The following is a 15,996-nucleotide window of genomic DNA, read 5'->3' as shown; positions in this document are numbered from 1 at the left end:
TCAGGTTCTCAATCACTGTCAAGCTCATGGATTCTCATTAGCTCCTGTAATCCTTACAGGAAAAGTACCATATTTTTATTTTCGCTGGTCTCCAGAATTTTTTATTTTTTTAAATTTGTTCCTTATTTCTTAGATCAGTAATTTTTTATTCTCTAATTTCTCCTGAATGTTTTACTTCTTTGCCAGAATAAATTTGGTGTATCTTTTTTTATTTAGTTTTATATTTTGTAAAGAGGGAACCAAAATATTTTAAAGTGTATTAAACGTTTTATTTGATGTGTTGTTAAAACCAAGTTATCTTGTTCTCAAAGGCCCCCCTTCAACAGTCCCTTTCTTTTCATTAAAGCAATTAAGCATATACTTAACTACTTTGGTATCTGATCCTATGCTTTTAAGCCAATGGGAGCTTTACCATTGATTTCAGTGGCCACAAGATCAAGCCCTTGCTGAATAGGGATAGACTGATGTATGTGCTTGTCAGGGCCTAATTTACTATATCATACTCAGATTAGAAATTGCTGTTTTTTATAACCATAACTCAGATTGTGTGTTCAGTAACTGCTGTCTCTACAGTCTCCTCATGATGCACAGAAGTGCAGAATTCTAATTCATGCCTGCATGAATATCAATATAATATTCCTTATTTTAACATTGAAAAATAACAATAATTTTGAATTTTGAAACATTCTCTGGCTGATGTATAGAGGGAAATCTAGCAATTTCCAGTAAATATTGGAATACGTATCAACTATACATGATGTATTTTTTTTCTCCGATTCTTTTCAGAACCAAATTTTGTGTCATCCTATGACATTGGAAACTTCACCTACTTCTTCTTCCGAGAGAATGCAGTAGAGCATGACTGTGGAAAAACAGTCTTTTCCCGGGCTGCTCGGGTCTGCAAAAATGATATTGGGGGCAGATTTTTGCTAGAGGACACCTGGACAACCTTTATGAAGGCTCGTCTGAACTGCTCTCGCCCTGGAGAAATTCCATTTTACTACAATGAATTACAAAGCACTTTCTTCCTACCAGAATTGGACTTAATCTATGGGATCTTTACAACTAATGTGTATGTAATTTACATAAAATTTGTTACTTTTTCTGTTCTATTCAGAGTGAAGTCTAAGGCGTTCAAGCTCTCATCTGGTTCTACATGTGGAAGGGATATTATATAAACAGATCATCTTTTACTGAAATATTTTGACTGTCTGCTCTATTAGTTCAGACCAATGGTCCACCTAGTCCAGTGAACGGTCTCCAACAACTAATGGTTAACACCAAATGCTTCACTTATAGGTTGCTGTAGAAAGTGCAGAAGAAGGAAGTATGCTTACTCTTTCCTCCCAACAGTGCAATCTTTGTCTTTATGACCTCTTTTGTCATCTTTCTCCCTTAAATGTAAACTTTATCCACTTTGTGCAAGCGGAAAAGTCAAAAGGCAAGAAGCCCTTCTTAGTACAGTAAAATGTGAAATGTATTTGAGGGGAAAAACCTTTTAATTATAATTGTCATATAAGAACCCACGGGAGGGGAAAACTACTCCAGAAACCATAGGAAGTTGATCTCATGGAGTTGGAACCCCATTCTTCCCTCCAAGTGGAGGGGCCTGCACTTTCATAAAGTGGTAAATTTGCATGGTCTGCAGGTTTTGAGAAGCTCTGAGGGAAGCAGAGAGTGGACCTGCTGGTCCTCGGTCATTCCTAAGGATTGCCCTGTTCTCTGAGGCTACTCTTTCCCCATGAAAGCAGGCTTTATTTGAAGACTTACTGCCACTAGCTAGTTTCTGCAGTGGCTGCCCATTATATTGTGTCCAAGGAGGATGGATGCTGCAGAGAGGAGTTAACTGGAGCTGGTCAGGAAATTTTTCACAGACATTTTTGTGGATTTTTTTTCTACCAGCTCTAGATTTGTAGAAATTCCCCATGCTTGAATCCCTACCAGCTTTCCTCCATAGAGCTCCATCCCTACAGTGCGATCGTGGAGAAGCTATGTGGTCTCCTAAGGACAAGAAACATGCCCCTCTTCATCAGTGTAAATAGAGGGGACCATTACTGGGCTGCACTTAGTACTCCACAATCTGGGCATTTCAATTACAGTGATTTTGGTTTGTATTGCCTGTAAAATTGCCAGCTGGTGAATGAAAATGTTTCTCTTTGTAAAGATTAAGAATGACAGCACCATGCCCTCCCCACAGTTCATGTAATGTGACCACTAAATCCAATGCCATGGCTGCTTCATGAGCAGACTGTCTTTCAGACAATCAGAATCTACAAGTTAGGTCCTTAGTGGGCTCCAGGAGATCCAGAAATGATGAGTAGGTTGCCTGTTACAGTAAATCAGATGAGGTTTTAGCATCCTTGATGCTAATTGACTGCATACAAATGGATAATATGAAACTTACTGTATCTACTAGTGGGTTTTTATTTTATTTTTTTGCAATAAGCCTGACAAGCATAAGGAGTCAAAGTGCTTTTTGGTCATGGTTGTAAATCCGAACTGCTACACTGTTTGTTCAGTTGTTGGCAGGTCTGATCCCCAGGGATTATTTTCTCTTCCCCATACATTTACAATAACAATTTGAAGCTTAAACAGTAGATTTGCTTTCTAAAGCCTTGTTTAAACAACAGAGTAAGTTAGAAGAAATAAATGCCAAGTGGACCACTTGTCAGCACTTTTGCCCACTGTGGAAGTTTGTGTAACTGTCTGCCTGCTTCATTATCTATCCATTTATCTAACATTGTGGAAAAAAGAACAAATCAGGAGTTTAATTCCATGTGTTATTTGTATTGTTAAAAGAGTAATTCTGAATCTTAATTCACTGTTAGCTGTTGGGCATTCAGTTTATTTTGCTTCTGCTAAAAGGATTTTTATAAATATTTTAAAACCCCCAAATACTGCAGTTCTTTTTGGAGTTAGTTTTATTTATGTTTTTATGCCAACACAAAGTTGTAATTTGCAACTAAGTCCCATTTTAGGCATTCTCACAGTTACTGTATACAGATCTATATTGTTTACGCTATGCATAATTAGCACACTGTTGCACTTTATGTCTCATTTTCAACATGAAAATAGGGGAATGGTATAACTGGCTTGGCCAGGGTTTAAGTCTTTGAGTCAGTGAGTTTAGAGAGTGTTCAGTTCAAGTTACCTCCTTATGGACTTATTTTGCCAGCCAGTGGGCACTTGTTGGGCATAGTGATAGTGCTGTGTGGAGGATGTGGGCTTGAGTGCAGATCTCTTGGTTTCTGATCCTGCAAGAATTTGGGACTATTTCAAAGGGAACAGACTTAGCCCCTGTCACAATACAACTGGCTGATTAGAAAAGGAGAAATATTGACAGATAGTGAGATGCCCTTCTTATTTGGAAGAGTGGTGGCTTTGATGCATGAAATTAAGTATGTAAAAGAACAGGATTGAGAGGCAGGAATTCCTTAGTTTCAATCCAAGCTCTCTCAATATTCTGGACAAGCCACTTTATTCATTTTTAGTTTTCCCATCTAAAAAGTGGGGATGATGATACTTTGTGTGTGTCACCCAGAGGTGTAGTAAGAATGGCTAGTTAGTGTTTATAAAGTGCTTTGAAGATGAAGAGCTTGATTGCAGTAGGATTTACTCTCCCACCCTCAGCTGCTAGGCCAGGATAGCTTTTAAGTCCAACCAGGATGCCCGAGGTGTGCAGCTGTGAGCAGTTGAATCCTGGCCCTGACCACTTTCTGGCTTGCTCCACCCATGTTGTGAAGTACTAATAGAGTTGCACAGTTAATGAGGGGAAACGTTACTTTTTGCGATCAGTTAATTGATTCCTTGATGTCTTTATTTATCTTATGTTTTCATTTTGTTTTGCAGGAACAGCATAGCTGCCTCAGCAGTTTGTGTTTTCAACTTGAGTGCCATAACTCAGGCCTTCAACGGACCATTCAAATATCAGGAGAACTCCCGCTCTGCTTGGTTGCCTTACCCCAATCCCAACCCTAATTTCCAGGTACTTACACAGAAGGGGAGGGCACTAATCCTCAACAGTCTTCTTTAAAATGTAGCACAGTTTAAAGGTATCAAAGTACAGACTGTGAGACAAGTATTGGAGTTCTGTATCTGGAGCCAGTCTAGTTACCGGGTAAACAAATCTATTTTAGATGGATATCAGTGAAAAGAGCGGCACTGTACAGAGATCAGTTCACATTACAAAACAGTGTCATTGACACAATATATCCTTCTCTTACCTTTTGCCCAAATTAGCCAAAGAAAGAAAAGACAACTTAAGGACAATATTGTGTAAAACTGGTGAACCTTTAAAAACAGGATTTATTGGGACACTTTTTGTCAATGTATGTTGGATAATTTTACATCTCCTGAACTTTGATTTTTGTGAAATGTTGGGAGACTGAAAGTTATTCACAGGAGTAGGCAAAAAAGAGAATAAGGCACTTTTGTATTAACATTTTCACCCCTAAGTTTGAAAGAGAAGGATGAGCTCCTCCCCTGCTCCCCCTGGCCTTTGAGGGACAAATCCTCCACTTCCCAGATTCACAAAAAGTGTCTTTTCACTTTTTCACAACATCCAGAACATCACATGAAATTCCATCAAAAATTTTGGCGTTTTTAAAGTTTATTCTATTTCATAAGAGTTTCATGAAAATATGCATATTTTGACCCCCCCCAAACATGTAACAAGTATAAGTACACCCACCTACCTGCCCAGGCGTGCACCCGTGCACACACACATGCACACGCACACACAGAGTTTTAATACCAAGTCTGGGAGACAGGAATGTGATATTACTAGTACAATAAAAATCCAATGCATCCAATGCATCTCCATGAAGTCACATTATCTTCAGTTAGGCTCTGTGTGGACAGAGGGGTCCACCCACTCAGACCAGATTGGATGCGCCGGGCCCAAGCTTGCATTGTATTATAGCTGTGCTTCTTGATACATGAAAAACTAAAGTTCCATCTGTCTCATCAAACTGATTGTACACAGTAGAGAGAGATTAGAGATCTAGCACACTTGCTGGGATGAACGCAAGGCTAATTTTATATTCCATTGACACAGATTCTCATCTCCTTGCTTACTGCTCTCTTGTGGGCACTTTGCATATTCACAGCTAATACCACATCCCCCATTCTGAAAACAGAAGAATGATAAAACCTTTATATTAATCAACTTTTAATAGGAATAAAGTATCAAAACTAAACAAGAATTGACATCCCTCTGAAGGACAGGGTAGACTGCCTTTTGAACTTTCAGCCTTTTGGCAGAGATTTATTCTGCCCTTTTAAGATATTTGGCTACTAGTCCTCTGACTTTCTTGATTTCTCAAGATCTTATGTAATCATCAGGAAGACAGGAGGTCATTTTCCCTAGCTGGATATCTCCTCGCAGGAAGAAGATCTGGAAGACACAGGTGGTGATCAGGCTGTACTGTATGTTCTCTTGGTGATGCAACAAGATGACACCGGTTCTGATGATTCCCACTAGCACCCTAACAAAGTAGGATTGAGGTGTCCTGACACATGCCTGCACTGCAAGTGGTACATGCCAAAACCCCTACTGGAAATCCAATTTTGAGAAGACTTTTGTTTCACTAAGATGTCCAGGGAGATGTTCAATACATGGGTGTACATGTCACTGTCTGCAGACATTCTCATTGAGCTTGGTAAAGTCTACACAGATCAGAACTTTGTCATTTGGTTCTGAGACTACTATCCTGCCTGCACTCCATTCACCTGGGGTGTCTATTCTGGAAGTGACATCCATCTGCTCCATGTAGGGTGACCAGACAGCAAATGTGAAAAATCAGGATGCTGATGGGGGGTAATAAGAGCCTGTATAAGAAAAAGACCCAAAAATCGGGATTGTCCCTATAAAATCGGGACATCTGGTCACCCTAGCTCCATGCAGCTGAGGCAGTACAGGGAGGAAGGCTCTTCTAGGTGTCAAAGAGTAAATGGCTTTGCTTTTGTTGTAAGTTTAATGTGGTATTGTTCCACTAATATTTCTAGTACTTGGAATAATATTGGGAATCTCTTCTTCATCTAAGCTTTGAGGCCAATGGCAACATATAACCATGTCTGGGGGCTGTGGTTGCTGGGAGGCCAAACAGAGCCGTGTGTGACCATCTGCAACATAAACTTTGTGGGATGTGGTCTTCTCTCCAAGTTTTAGAGGGCCAAACAATTCCTTTTCACATTTAATGGGGACTGTACTGTGTCTTTCAATAGTCTTTTTTTTTCTCTTGGAGAGCTGATGTTTTCATCCTCCTATGAAGTAATTCTAGAATCAGTGTTACATCAGCACATTTGTCTATTTTGAAGTTTATAGGTTTCCCAAAGTGATTGCTGTACTCGATGGTGGGGTTTTATGGTCATCTCCTATTGCTCGAAGTGGTATATCTTGGTGTCTTTTAGGTCATTGTCTTGAAAGACAACTGTTACCATGCATTAAGACCAGCAGACTGCTGTATAATGTTTGCCTTTTAGACATTTCATGCATGTGGTATCACCTGCTGGACAAAGCCGTTTGCTGGGAGGTGGTTTGCCACACTACGAACATTCTTTCCTGCTCTTCTTGTATTCCCTGTCTTTACCACATGGTAGCATAACCCCCTCTGTATTCCTTTGTGCTCGTATTGAACTGAGTGGGTATTGTTCCTGGTACTCCTTAGATATTTTCCTCCCAATGTCCGTGGCTGCTACAGTGCGTTCCTCCTCAAAGTTATTCCTGAGAAAAGTCTGTTGCTTCTTTATCAACTGACTTTGGAGGACTATGTTCTTGGCTGTCTCTAGTGTTAGGTTAGAATAATTTTGGAGTCTTTCTGATAGTTGGTCTGTCCCTGAGCCCTAAAACAAGCCTGTCTTTGATTAAGTCTTTGCTCATCTCCCTGTAGTCACGGTGCTGGATTAGGGTGTGCAGGGCTGCTATGAAATCATTCACTAACTCACCCTTCTCTTGCTTGCGTAAGTGAAATTGTGCTTGCTCAAAAATGATAATGTGCTGTGACATGAACTGCTTCTCCAGTACTACTTTAACTATACCGAGCTGTTTCATCTGAGCAGCTCTGAGGCTAATGTTGTCTGCTGCAAGTCCCACTGTACAGAACAGGGTGTTCTCTTCTCTGGTTGTTAGTATAAGCCAGAAGCCAGACGGAACCTCTGGAATCTGCTTACCCAGAGTGGCCATGCCTCAGGGTGCTGGGCATCAAATTATGTTGGGGTGGGGAGGTGGGAAAAGGTGGGTCAAATGTAGCCATCTCTGCTGTTTTACCAGATTTCCCCCTCCCCAGCCCTGCCTTTTTTTGTTTGTGTGTCTATTTGCCTCTGTGGAGTGAGGTGGTGTGGCCTTTAAGGAAGCAAGCTGGTGTTGCTGTGGACCACCTAGCCGTAGTTTCAGTGTCCCTTGCTTTCCTACCTTCACTCCCTATTGCACCCTGGACTCATCAAAGCAGTTCTCTCTGAATTATCTGTGTTTTCAGGCCTTTTCTCTGCTTGTTCCACTGCTTGCTCTGCGCACTGTTCTGGCTGGGCTGGAGGGCCTGCTTGTCTACCTTCCTGTCCCCCTTTCTCCTTTTTTCAGGGATATTCTCTGATCTGTTGGGTCTTTATTCAATCTCACTCTGATACCATGTAGAGATTACAGAGACCCAGCACACTCTGGTTGGGATGAATGCAAAATTGACTTTGTTTCCTGTTCACATAGACTCTTACCACCTTGCTCTATGTCCCCTACTGGTCACTCTAAATGATCATAGCTAACACTACATACAATATGTTTATGCTCACCCCAAAGTATGATGTGGTTTGAAAAGCTGATGTGTCTTGAAGGGTAGCAGTATAAAATCCCTAGATATTCACAAGTCTACGAGAGAGGAACAATGATTCAAGTTTGAGGCTAAAATTAGCATCTAGCCCAAGTGTAACCGTGCTAGGATACTCTTGTCCACTTCACCTGTGCCAGAACACTGTGAAGAGGGAGCATTGTTTTACAGAAAAGGGCAGGAATGTTTTTCCTAATCCCTGGTCAGAAAATAGTGTATCTTTCTGTGCAAGAAGATCCACAGATATTAACGAAGACTTCAGCCCATTTACAGCTTTGAGGCACAACTAGGGTGACCAGGTGTCCAATTTTCGACTAAGACACCCGGTCAAAAAGCAACCCTGGCTGCCCCGGTCAGCGAAGTCCAGTCAGCAGTGCTGCAGGTCTAAGGCAGGCTATTCCCTACCTGTCCTGGCTCTGCATTGTGTCCTGGAAACAGACAGTTCCTAGGCAGGGCGAGCCATGGGGCTCCAAATGTTGCCCCAGCCCAGAGCCTCCCCCCATACCCAGAGCCCCCTTCTGCACCCCAAAGCCCTCATCCCCCACCCCGCCCCAGAGCCTGCACCCCTAGATGGAGCCCTCACCCTCTCTGCCCCAACCTCCTACCCTAGCCCAGAGCCACTTCCCACACCCTGAACCCCTCTGCCCCACCCCCAGCCTGGAGCCCCCTCCTGCACTCCAAACCCCTCATCTCTGGCCCCACTCCAGAGCCCACACCCCCAGCCGGAGCCTTCACCTTTTCCTGCACCCCAGACCCCTGCCTCAGCCCAGAGCCCCCTCATGCACACTGAACCCCTCATTTCTGGCCCCATTCCAGAGCCTGCACCCCAAGTTAGAGCACTCACCCTCTCCTGCACCCCTCGCCCCTGCCCTAGCCCAGCTAAAGTGAGTGAGGGTGGGGGAGAGTGAGCCACCGAGGGAGGGGGAATGTAGTGAGCAGGGGGCAGGGCCTTGGGGAAGGGGGTATGGCCCCGGGACTGGGGTATTCGGTTTTGTGCAATTACAAAGTTGGCAACCCTAGGCACAACCAGGCTTGCCATTGAAAGGTATTAGGAGTGCCCCCCTAAAGTGCTTACTCTTTTACTGTAGCAAAGGCTACAGGTGCTTCAGTGTAACAAGGACTCAAAATAGTTTGTGAAGCATTTAAACTTGTTAGCTGTAGTGTAGCTAAAACACTGTACATCTCCTGAAAATGGCTGACAAATCTGATTCCATATTGTAAAACTAATTAGTCCAAAGGTGGGTCAATCTGTGAAACCTTCTTAAACAAGAAAAGAAAAATTTAGATAAGTACAGATAAATTTTCCTATTTTTTTGCCCAGAAAGTTCCACAGATCCTAATATTAGGATTTTATCAGTAGTGTGGCTCCAATGGGAGAAATAGAAAGGGAAACTATATAATATCAGTAGTTTACAAAGGTAACTTGTTTCTATTGAGATACTACTGTATGCAGCACCTTTCACCTAATGTTGATGTTTGCATGTCTGACTTGTAGAATTTAATGAAGGTGTTGAAAGAAGACCACATGGCCACCTTTTAGGAGTCAAAAGATCTTTACATCCATGAAGTACAGTCTCCAGCAGGGGACCTGAGGGTGGTTTCCACTTCCTTTGTGCTGCCGCAGTGATGCAAATGAAGCAGAACAGGGCAGAGAATCTGCCTCAAATTATTGATTAGAGCCCCAGGCCCTTTTTGTAGTAATATGGTTGACTCTAAGGCTGAAAAGGCCAGTTGGGTTAGCTGAACTGCAGAATCAGTCTATATATGGAAAGCTTTTGAGTTCTTGGTATTTTGAGTGTGAAGATTTCACATGGAGCAGAATAAGTATAAGTATAAATAGGGAGGCCGAAAAGGAATTTGAAGAGCAACTAGAAAAAGACACAAAAACTAATAGCAATTTTTTTTGTAAGTACATCAGGAAGCCTGCCAAACAGTCAGTGGGGCCACTGGACAATTGAGGTGTTAAAGGTGCACTCAAGGAACATAAGGTCATTGCAGAGTTGCTGAATGAATTCTTTGCATCAGTCTTCACTGCAAAAAATGTGAGGGAGTTTCCCACACATGAGCCATTCTTTTTAGGTCAGAAATCTGAGGAGCAGTCCCAAATGGAGGAGTCAGTAAAGAAGGTTTTGGATCAAATTGATAAATTAAAAAGCACTAAGTCACCAGGACCAGATGATGTTCACCAAAGACACCTGAAGGAACTCAAATATGAAATTGCAGAACTACTAATTGTGGCATGTAACCTATTGCTTAAATCAGATATATTAGGTAAGATATCGTAAGCTGGAAAAGATACCAAGAAAGGTATGGAACAGCTTCTATATGAGGAGAGATTAAAAAGACTGGGAAGATATGATAAATGTCTATAAAATCATGACTGGTGTGGATAAAACGAATAAGGAAGTGTTATTTACCCCTTCACATAACACAAAAATCAGGACTCACCCAATTATAGATTCATAGACTTTAGGACTGGAAGGGACCTCGATAGGTCATCGAGTCCAGTCCCCTGCTCTCATGGCAGGACCAAATACTATCTAGACCATCCCTGATAGACATGTATCTAACCTACTCTTAAATATCTCCAGAGATGGAGATTCCACAACCTCCCTAAGTAATTTATTCCAGTGTTTAAGTACCCTGACAGTTAGGAACTTTTTCCTAAATGTCCAACCTAAATGTCCCTTGCTGCAGTTTAAGCCCATTGCTTCTTGTTCTATCATTAGAGGCTAAGGTGAACAAGTTTTCTCCCTCCTCCTGATGACACCCTTTTAGATACCTGAAAACTGCTATCTTGTCCCCTCTCAGTCTTCTCTTTTCCAAACTAAATAAACCCAGTTCTTTCAGCTTTCCTTCATAGGTCATGTTCTCAAGACCTTTAATCATTCTCGTTGGTCTTCTCTGGACCCTCTCCAATTTCTCCACATCTTTCTTGAAAAGCGGTGCCCAGAACTGGACACAATACTCCAGTTGAGGCCTAACCAGCGCAGAGTAGAGTAGAAGAATGAATTCTTGTGTCTTGTTTACAACACACCTGTTAATGCATCCCAGAATCACGTTTGCTTTTTTTGCAACAGTATCACACTGTTGACTCATAGTTAGCTTGTGGTCCACTATGACCCCTAGATCTCTTTCTGCCATACTCCTTCCTAGACAGTCTCTTCCCATTCTGTATGTGTGAAACTGATTGTTCCTTGCTAAGTGGAGCACTTTGCATTTGTCTTTATTGAACTTCATCCGATTTACCTCAGACCATTTCTCCAATTTGTCCAGATCATTTTGAATTTTGACCCTGTCCTCCAAAGCAGTTGCAGTCCCTCCCAGTTTGGTATCGTCTGCAAACTTATTAAGCGTACTTTCTATGCCAACATCTAAGTCGTTGATGAAGATATAGAACAGAGCCGGTCCCAAAACAGACCCCTGCGGAACTGCACTTGCTATACTTTTCCAGCAGGATTGGGAGTCATTAATAACTACTCTCTGAGTACGGTTATCCAGCCAGTTATGCACCCAGCTTATAGTAGCCCCATCTAAATTGTATTTGCCTAGTTTATCGATAAGGAATCATGCAAGACCGTATCAAATGCCTTACTAAAGTCTAGGTATACCACATCCACCACTTCTCCCTTATCCACAAGTCTCGTTATCCTATCAAAGAAAGCTATCAGATTGGTTTGACATGATTTCTTCTTTACAAATCCATGCTGGCTATTCCCTATCACCTTACCACCTTCCAAGTGTTTGCAGATGATTTCTTTAATTACTTGCTCCATTATCTTCCCTGGCACAGAAGTTAAACTAACTGGTCTGTAGTTTCCTGGGTTGTTTTTATTTCCCTTTTTATAGATGGGCACTATATTTGCCCTTTTTCAGTCTTCTGGAATCTCTCCCGTCTCCCATGACTTTCCAAAGATAATAGCTAGAGGCTCAGATACCTCCTCTATTAACTCCTTGAGTATTCTAGGATGCATTTCATCAGGCCCTGGTGACTTGCAGGCATCTAACTTTTCTAAGTGATTTTTAACTTGCTCTTTTTTTATTTTATCTTCTAAACCTACCCCCTTCCCATAAGCATTCACTATGTTAGACATTCCTTCAGACTTCTCAGTGAAGACCGAAACAAAGAAGTCATTAAGCATCTCTGCCATTTCCAAGTTTCCTTTTACTGTTTCTCCCTCCTCACTGAGCAGTGGGCCTACCCTGTCCTTGGTTTTGCTTCTTGCTTCTAATGTATTGATAAAAAGTCTTCTTGTTTCCCCTTATTCCCATAGCTAGTTTGAGCTCATTTTGTGCCTTTGCCTTTTTAATCTTGCCCCTGCATTCCTGTGTTGTTTGACTATATTCGTCCTTTGTAATCTGACCTAGTTTCCATTTTTTATATGACTCCTTTTTATTTTGTAGGTCATGCAAGATCTCGTGGTTAAGCCAAGGTGGTCTTTTGCCACATTTTCTATCTTTCCTACCATCGGAATAGCTTGCTTTTGGGCCCTTAAAAGTGGCCCTTTGAAAAACTGCCAACTCTCCTCAGCTGTTTTTCCCCTCAGTCTTGATTCCCATGGGACCTTACCTATCAGCTGTCTGAGCTTACCAAAATCTGCCTTCCTGAAATCCATTGTCTCTATTTTGCTGTACTCCCTTCTACCCTTCCTTAGAATTGCAAACTCTATGATTTCATGATCACTTTCACCCAAGCTTCCTTCTACTTTCAAATTCTCAACAAGTTCCTCCCTATTTGTTAAAATCAAGTCTAGAACAGCTTCCCCCCAGTAGCTTTTTCAACCTTCTGAAATAAAAAGTTGTGTGCAATGTAGTCCAGGAACTTATTGGATAGTCTGTGCCCCGCGGTGTTATTTTCACAACTTATATCTGGATAGTTGAAGTCCCCCATCACCACCAAATCTTGGGCTTTGGATGATTTTGTTAGTTGTTCAAAAAAAGCCTCATCCACCTGTTCCACCTGGTTAGGTGGCCTGTAGTAGACTCCTAGCATAACATCACCCTTGTTTTTACCCCTTTTATCCTAACGCAGAGACTCTCAACACTTCCGTCTCCTATGTCCATCTCCACCTCAGTCCAAGTATGTACATTTTTAATATATAAGGCAACACCTCCTCCCTTTTTCCCTTGTCTTTCCTTCCTGAGCAAACTGTACCCATCTACACCAACATTCCAATCATGTGTATTATCCCACCAAGTTTCAGTGATGCCAACAGTGTCATAGCTGTATTTATTTATTAGCACTTCCAGTTCTTCCTGCTTATTACCCATACTTCTCGCATTTGTATATAGGCATCTAAGATACTGGCTTGATCTTGCCTCCAAGTTTTGCCCTGACCCTCCTTTCTCTCTGCCATTATAGCCCACGCTTCCTCTTGTTTCCGACCCATCTCCCAGGTCTTCATGTTCCCCACTTACCTGTGGGCTTTGCTCACCTGTCCTCGTCGAACCTAGTTTAAAGCCCTCCTCACTAGATTAGCCAGTCTGTGTGCAAATAGGGTCTTTCCCCTCCTCGAAAGGTGAAAGCCATCTCTGCCTAGCAGTTCTTCCTCAAATAGCATCCCGTGGTCGAGGAAGCCAAAGCCCTCCTGGCGACACTATCTTTGCAGCCAGGCATTCACCTCCATGATGCATCTGTCTCTGCCTGGGCTCCTACCTTTGACAGGAAGAATCGAAGAGAATACCACCTGCGCTCCAAACTCCTTCACCCGTACTTCCAGAGCCCTGTAGTCACTCTTGATCCACTCAGCATCACACCTCGCAGTATCATTTGTGCCCACATGGATGAGTAGCATGGGGTAGTAGTCAGAAGGCCGGATAATCCTCGACAATGCCTTTGTAACATTTCAGATACTAAATTAATAGCAGGCGGTTTACAACAAACAGAAGAAAATACTTCTTCACACAACACACAGTCAACCTGTGGAACTCATAGCCAGGGGATGTTGTGAATGCCAAAAGTATAACGGGGTTCAAAAAAAATTAGATAAGTTCCTGGAGGATAGGTCAATCAAAGACTATTGGCCAAGATTTTCAAGGATGCAACCCCATGCTCTGGGTGTCCCTAGTCTTCTGACTGCAGGATGCTGGGACTGGATGACAGAGGATGGAAAGAATTATTCTTCATAACTTACCTTTTTCTGAAGTTATGATACAACGTAACGTGATATTGTTGTAACCTCATTCTCTTTTGAGTAGACTTACCCCTCACAATACAAATAAAGATGACATACTGATCTGCAGAATCATCCATTTTGGACTTACTCCTGTAAATGGATCCTCACTTACAGTGGAATGATGCTGTCCCCCCTAAAACACATAACTAAGGCTTGATTTTGGAATTCCACAACCTGGTTCTAAGATTTCATATGGGTGTTAAGATCTACTTTACTATATGTATGTATACTTTTATTTATTTACAGTGCGGTACAATGGACCAGGGTCTGTACATGAATCTGACTGAGAGAAATCTTCAGGATGCCCAAAAATTTATTCTAATGCATGAGGTGGTTCAGCCAGTTATTCCAATTCCTTACTTCATGGAGGACAACAGCCGATTTTCCCATGTAGCAGTGGATGTGGTGCAGGGCAAGGACATGCTTTTTCATATCATCTATCTGGCCACAGGTATGACTTAACGGTGCTGAGAAAACTTTAGAAAGTCAGAGATCCTTTTCGATGGTCCGTATATCAGGTCTGAAATGCCTAAACCATCTGGAGAGATGGGTTTCTAATTTGACAGCATTAACTGTGCCCTTCACCTATCCGAATATGCATTTTGTGGTGGGTGGGTGTGTGGTTCTTTTGTACAAAATGTGAAAAATCAAGGCTCTGTCTCCTCTGCATGAATGGAGGTTCCCCCCCCCCCATGCCTGTTCCACAAAGCTGAAGGGGAAAACCCCACTTCCCTTGATGGGACAATATGCTAGAGATTCCAGGAGTCGTGTCCAGGGCCGGCTCTAGCAATTTCGCCGCCCCAAGCAGAGCAGCACACCGCGGGGGGCACTCTGCCACTCGCCCATCCCGCGGCTCCTGTGGACCTCCCGCAGGCGTTTCTGCAGATGGTCAGCTGGTCCCACGGCTCCGGTTGACCTGCCGCAGGCGTTTCTACGGAGGGTCCGATGGTCCCACAGCTCCGGTGGAGCTACCGCAGGCGTGTCTGAGGCAGCTCCACTGGAGCCGCCTGCTGCCCTCCCAGCAACCGGCAGAGTGCCCCCCACGGCGTGCCGCCCCAAGCACGTGCTTGGCACGCTGTGGCCTGGAGCCAGCCCTGGTCGTGTCCTGCTGAGTTTCTTTGCATCTTTCTTGGTTTTTGCAGCATAGACTATGATCTTGCCCATAGTTTGTAAAGTGTTTTGGGATATTTTTGTATGGAAGATGTTACATCAATGCCACATATTATTACTATTAGTGTTTTTTATATTTCTTTTTTTCCCTCATTCCCCTATTGCTTCAGCCAGCAAGAATTGGATGATAGATTTCTTTTCAGGTCATCCCTAAATAATTTATCCTTAGAAAACTTTACATCCTGCTTTCCTACTTAGCCTTTTGCCTTGAAGTTCAGAAATGAAAGAAAAATATTCTTCCGCTGAGAATGTCACTGTCTTCCTGTCTATAAGGACTTTAGTAGAGAATGATTTTTTTGTCTGAACCTTTTATAAGGTAGTTGAGAATGTAAGAAGTGTTTCTAATGCACAGTGCTTTACAGAGTGGGTCACTGACTACATTATTCCACTGATTGAAATTCAGATGCAAAACAATTGAATTGAGTAACAGCAAGTATATAGTCTGTTCCTGTAAATCCTTCTTCACATAATTAGTCCTCACAGAACTAGTTCTATAGACATCAGTGGGAGACTACTCAGGTCAACAATGATTTTCAGGACTGGTCTTGTAGCTAGTATAGTAACAAGTGTGGAGATTTTAGGGAAAGAGCTCTTTATTAAAACAAGAACAGCTATTCACTTGAATTTGCTCTCATTGAAGTCCATGGCAAAACTCCCATTGATTCCAGAGAGAGAAGGATCCATATTTCTTGTTATAAATCTCCAAAATTACAGCTTCTTAATGAAACCACTTAATGAAAAACATCTTGTTCTTTGGAGCATTGTGGTTCAATCTACAATGTGACTTTCTCTAGTTTATTCTGAATCCAATCAATAAATCAATCTCTTATTAG

At 42.3% G+C, this 15,996-nt stretch overlaps 1 protein-coding gene across 1 annotated transcript in view; it reads left to right on the top strand.

Moving 5' to 3' along the window:
• SEMA5A (semaphorin 5A) overlaps positions 1 to 15,996 on the top strand; it is a 630,546-nt gene that overhangs the window by 393,482 nt on the left and 221,068 nt on the right. The window contains exons 8-10 of the mRNA XM_050938145.1: positions 787 to 1,072; positions 3,850 to 3,985; positions 14,240 to 14,444. Of these exons, the coding sequence (XP_050794102.1) occupies positions 787 to 1,072; positions 3,850 to 3,985; positions 14,240 to 14,444 (627 nt within the window). The remainder of the gene's footprint in view (positions 1 to 786; positions 1,073 to 3,849; positions 3,986 to 14,239; positions 14,445 to 15,996) is intronic.

This window comes from Gopherus flavomarginatus, chromosome 2 (genome assembly GCF_025201925.1).
Source record: "Gopherus flavomarginatus isolate rGopFla2 chromosome 2, rGopFla2.mat.asm, whole genome shotgun sequence".
In the NCBI taxonomy this organism is placed as follows: Eukaryota; Metazoa; Chordata; order Testudines; family Testudinidae; genus Gopherus; species Gopherus flavomarginatus.
Note: the sequence above shows the minus strand (reverse complement) of the source record. Positions and strands in the feature narration are given on the sequence as shown.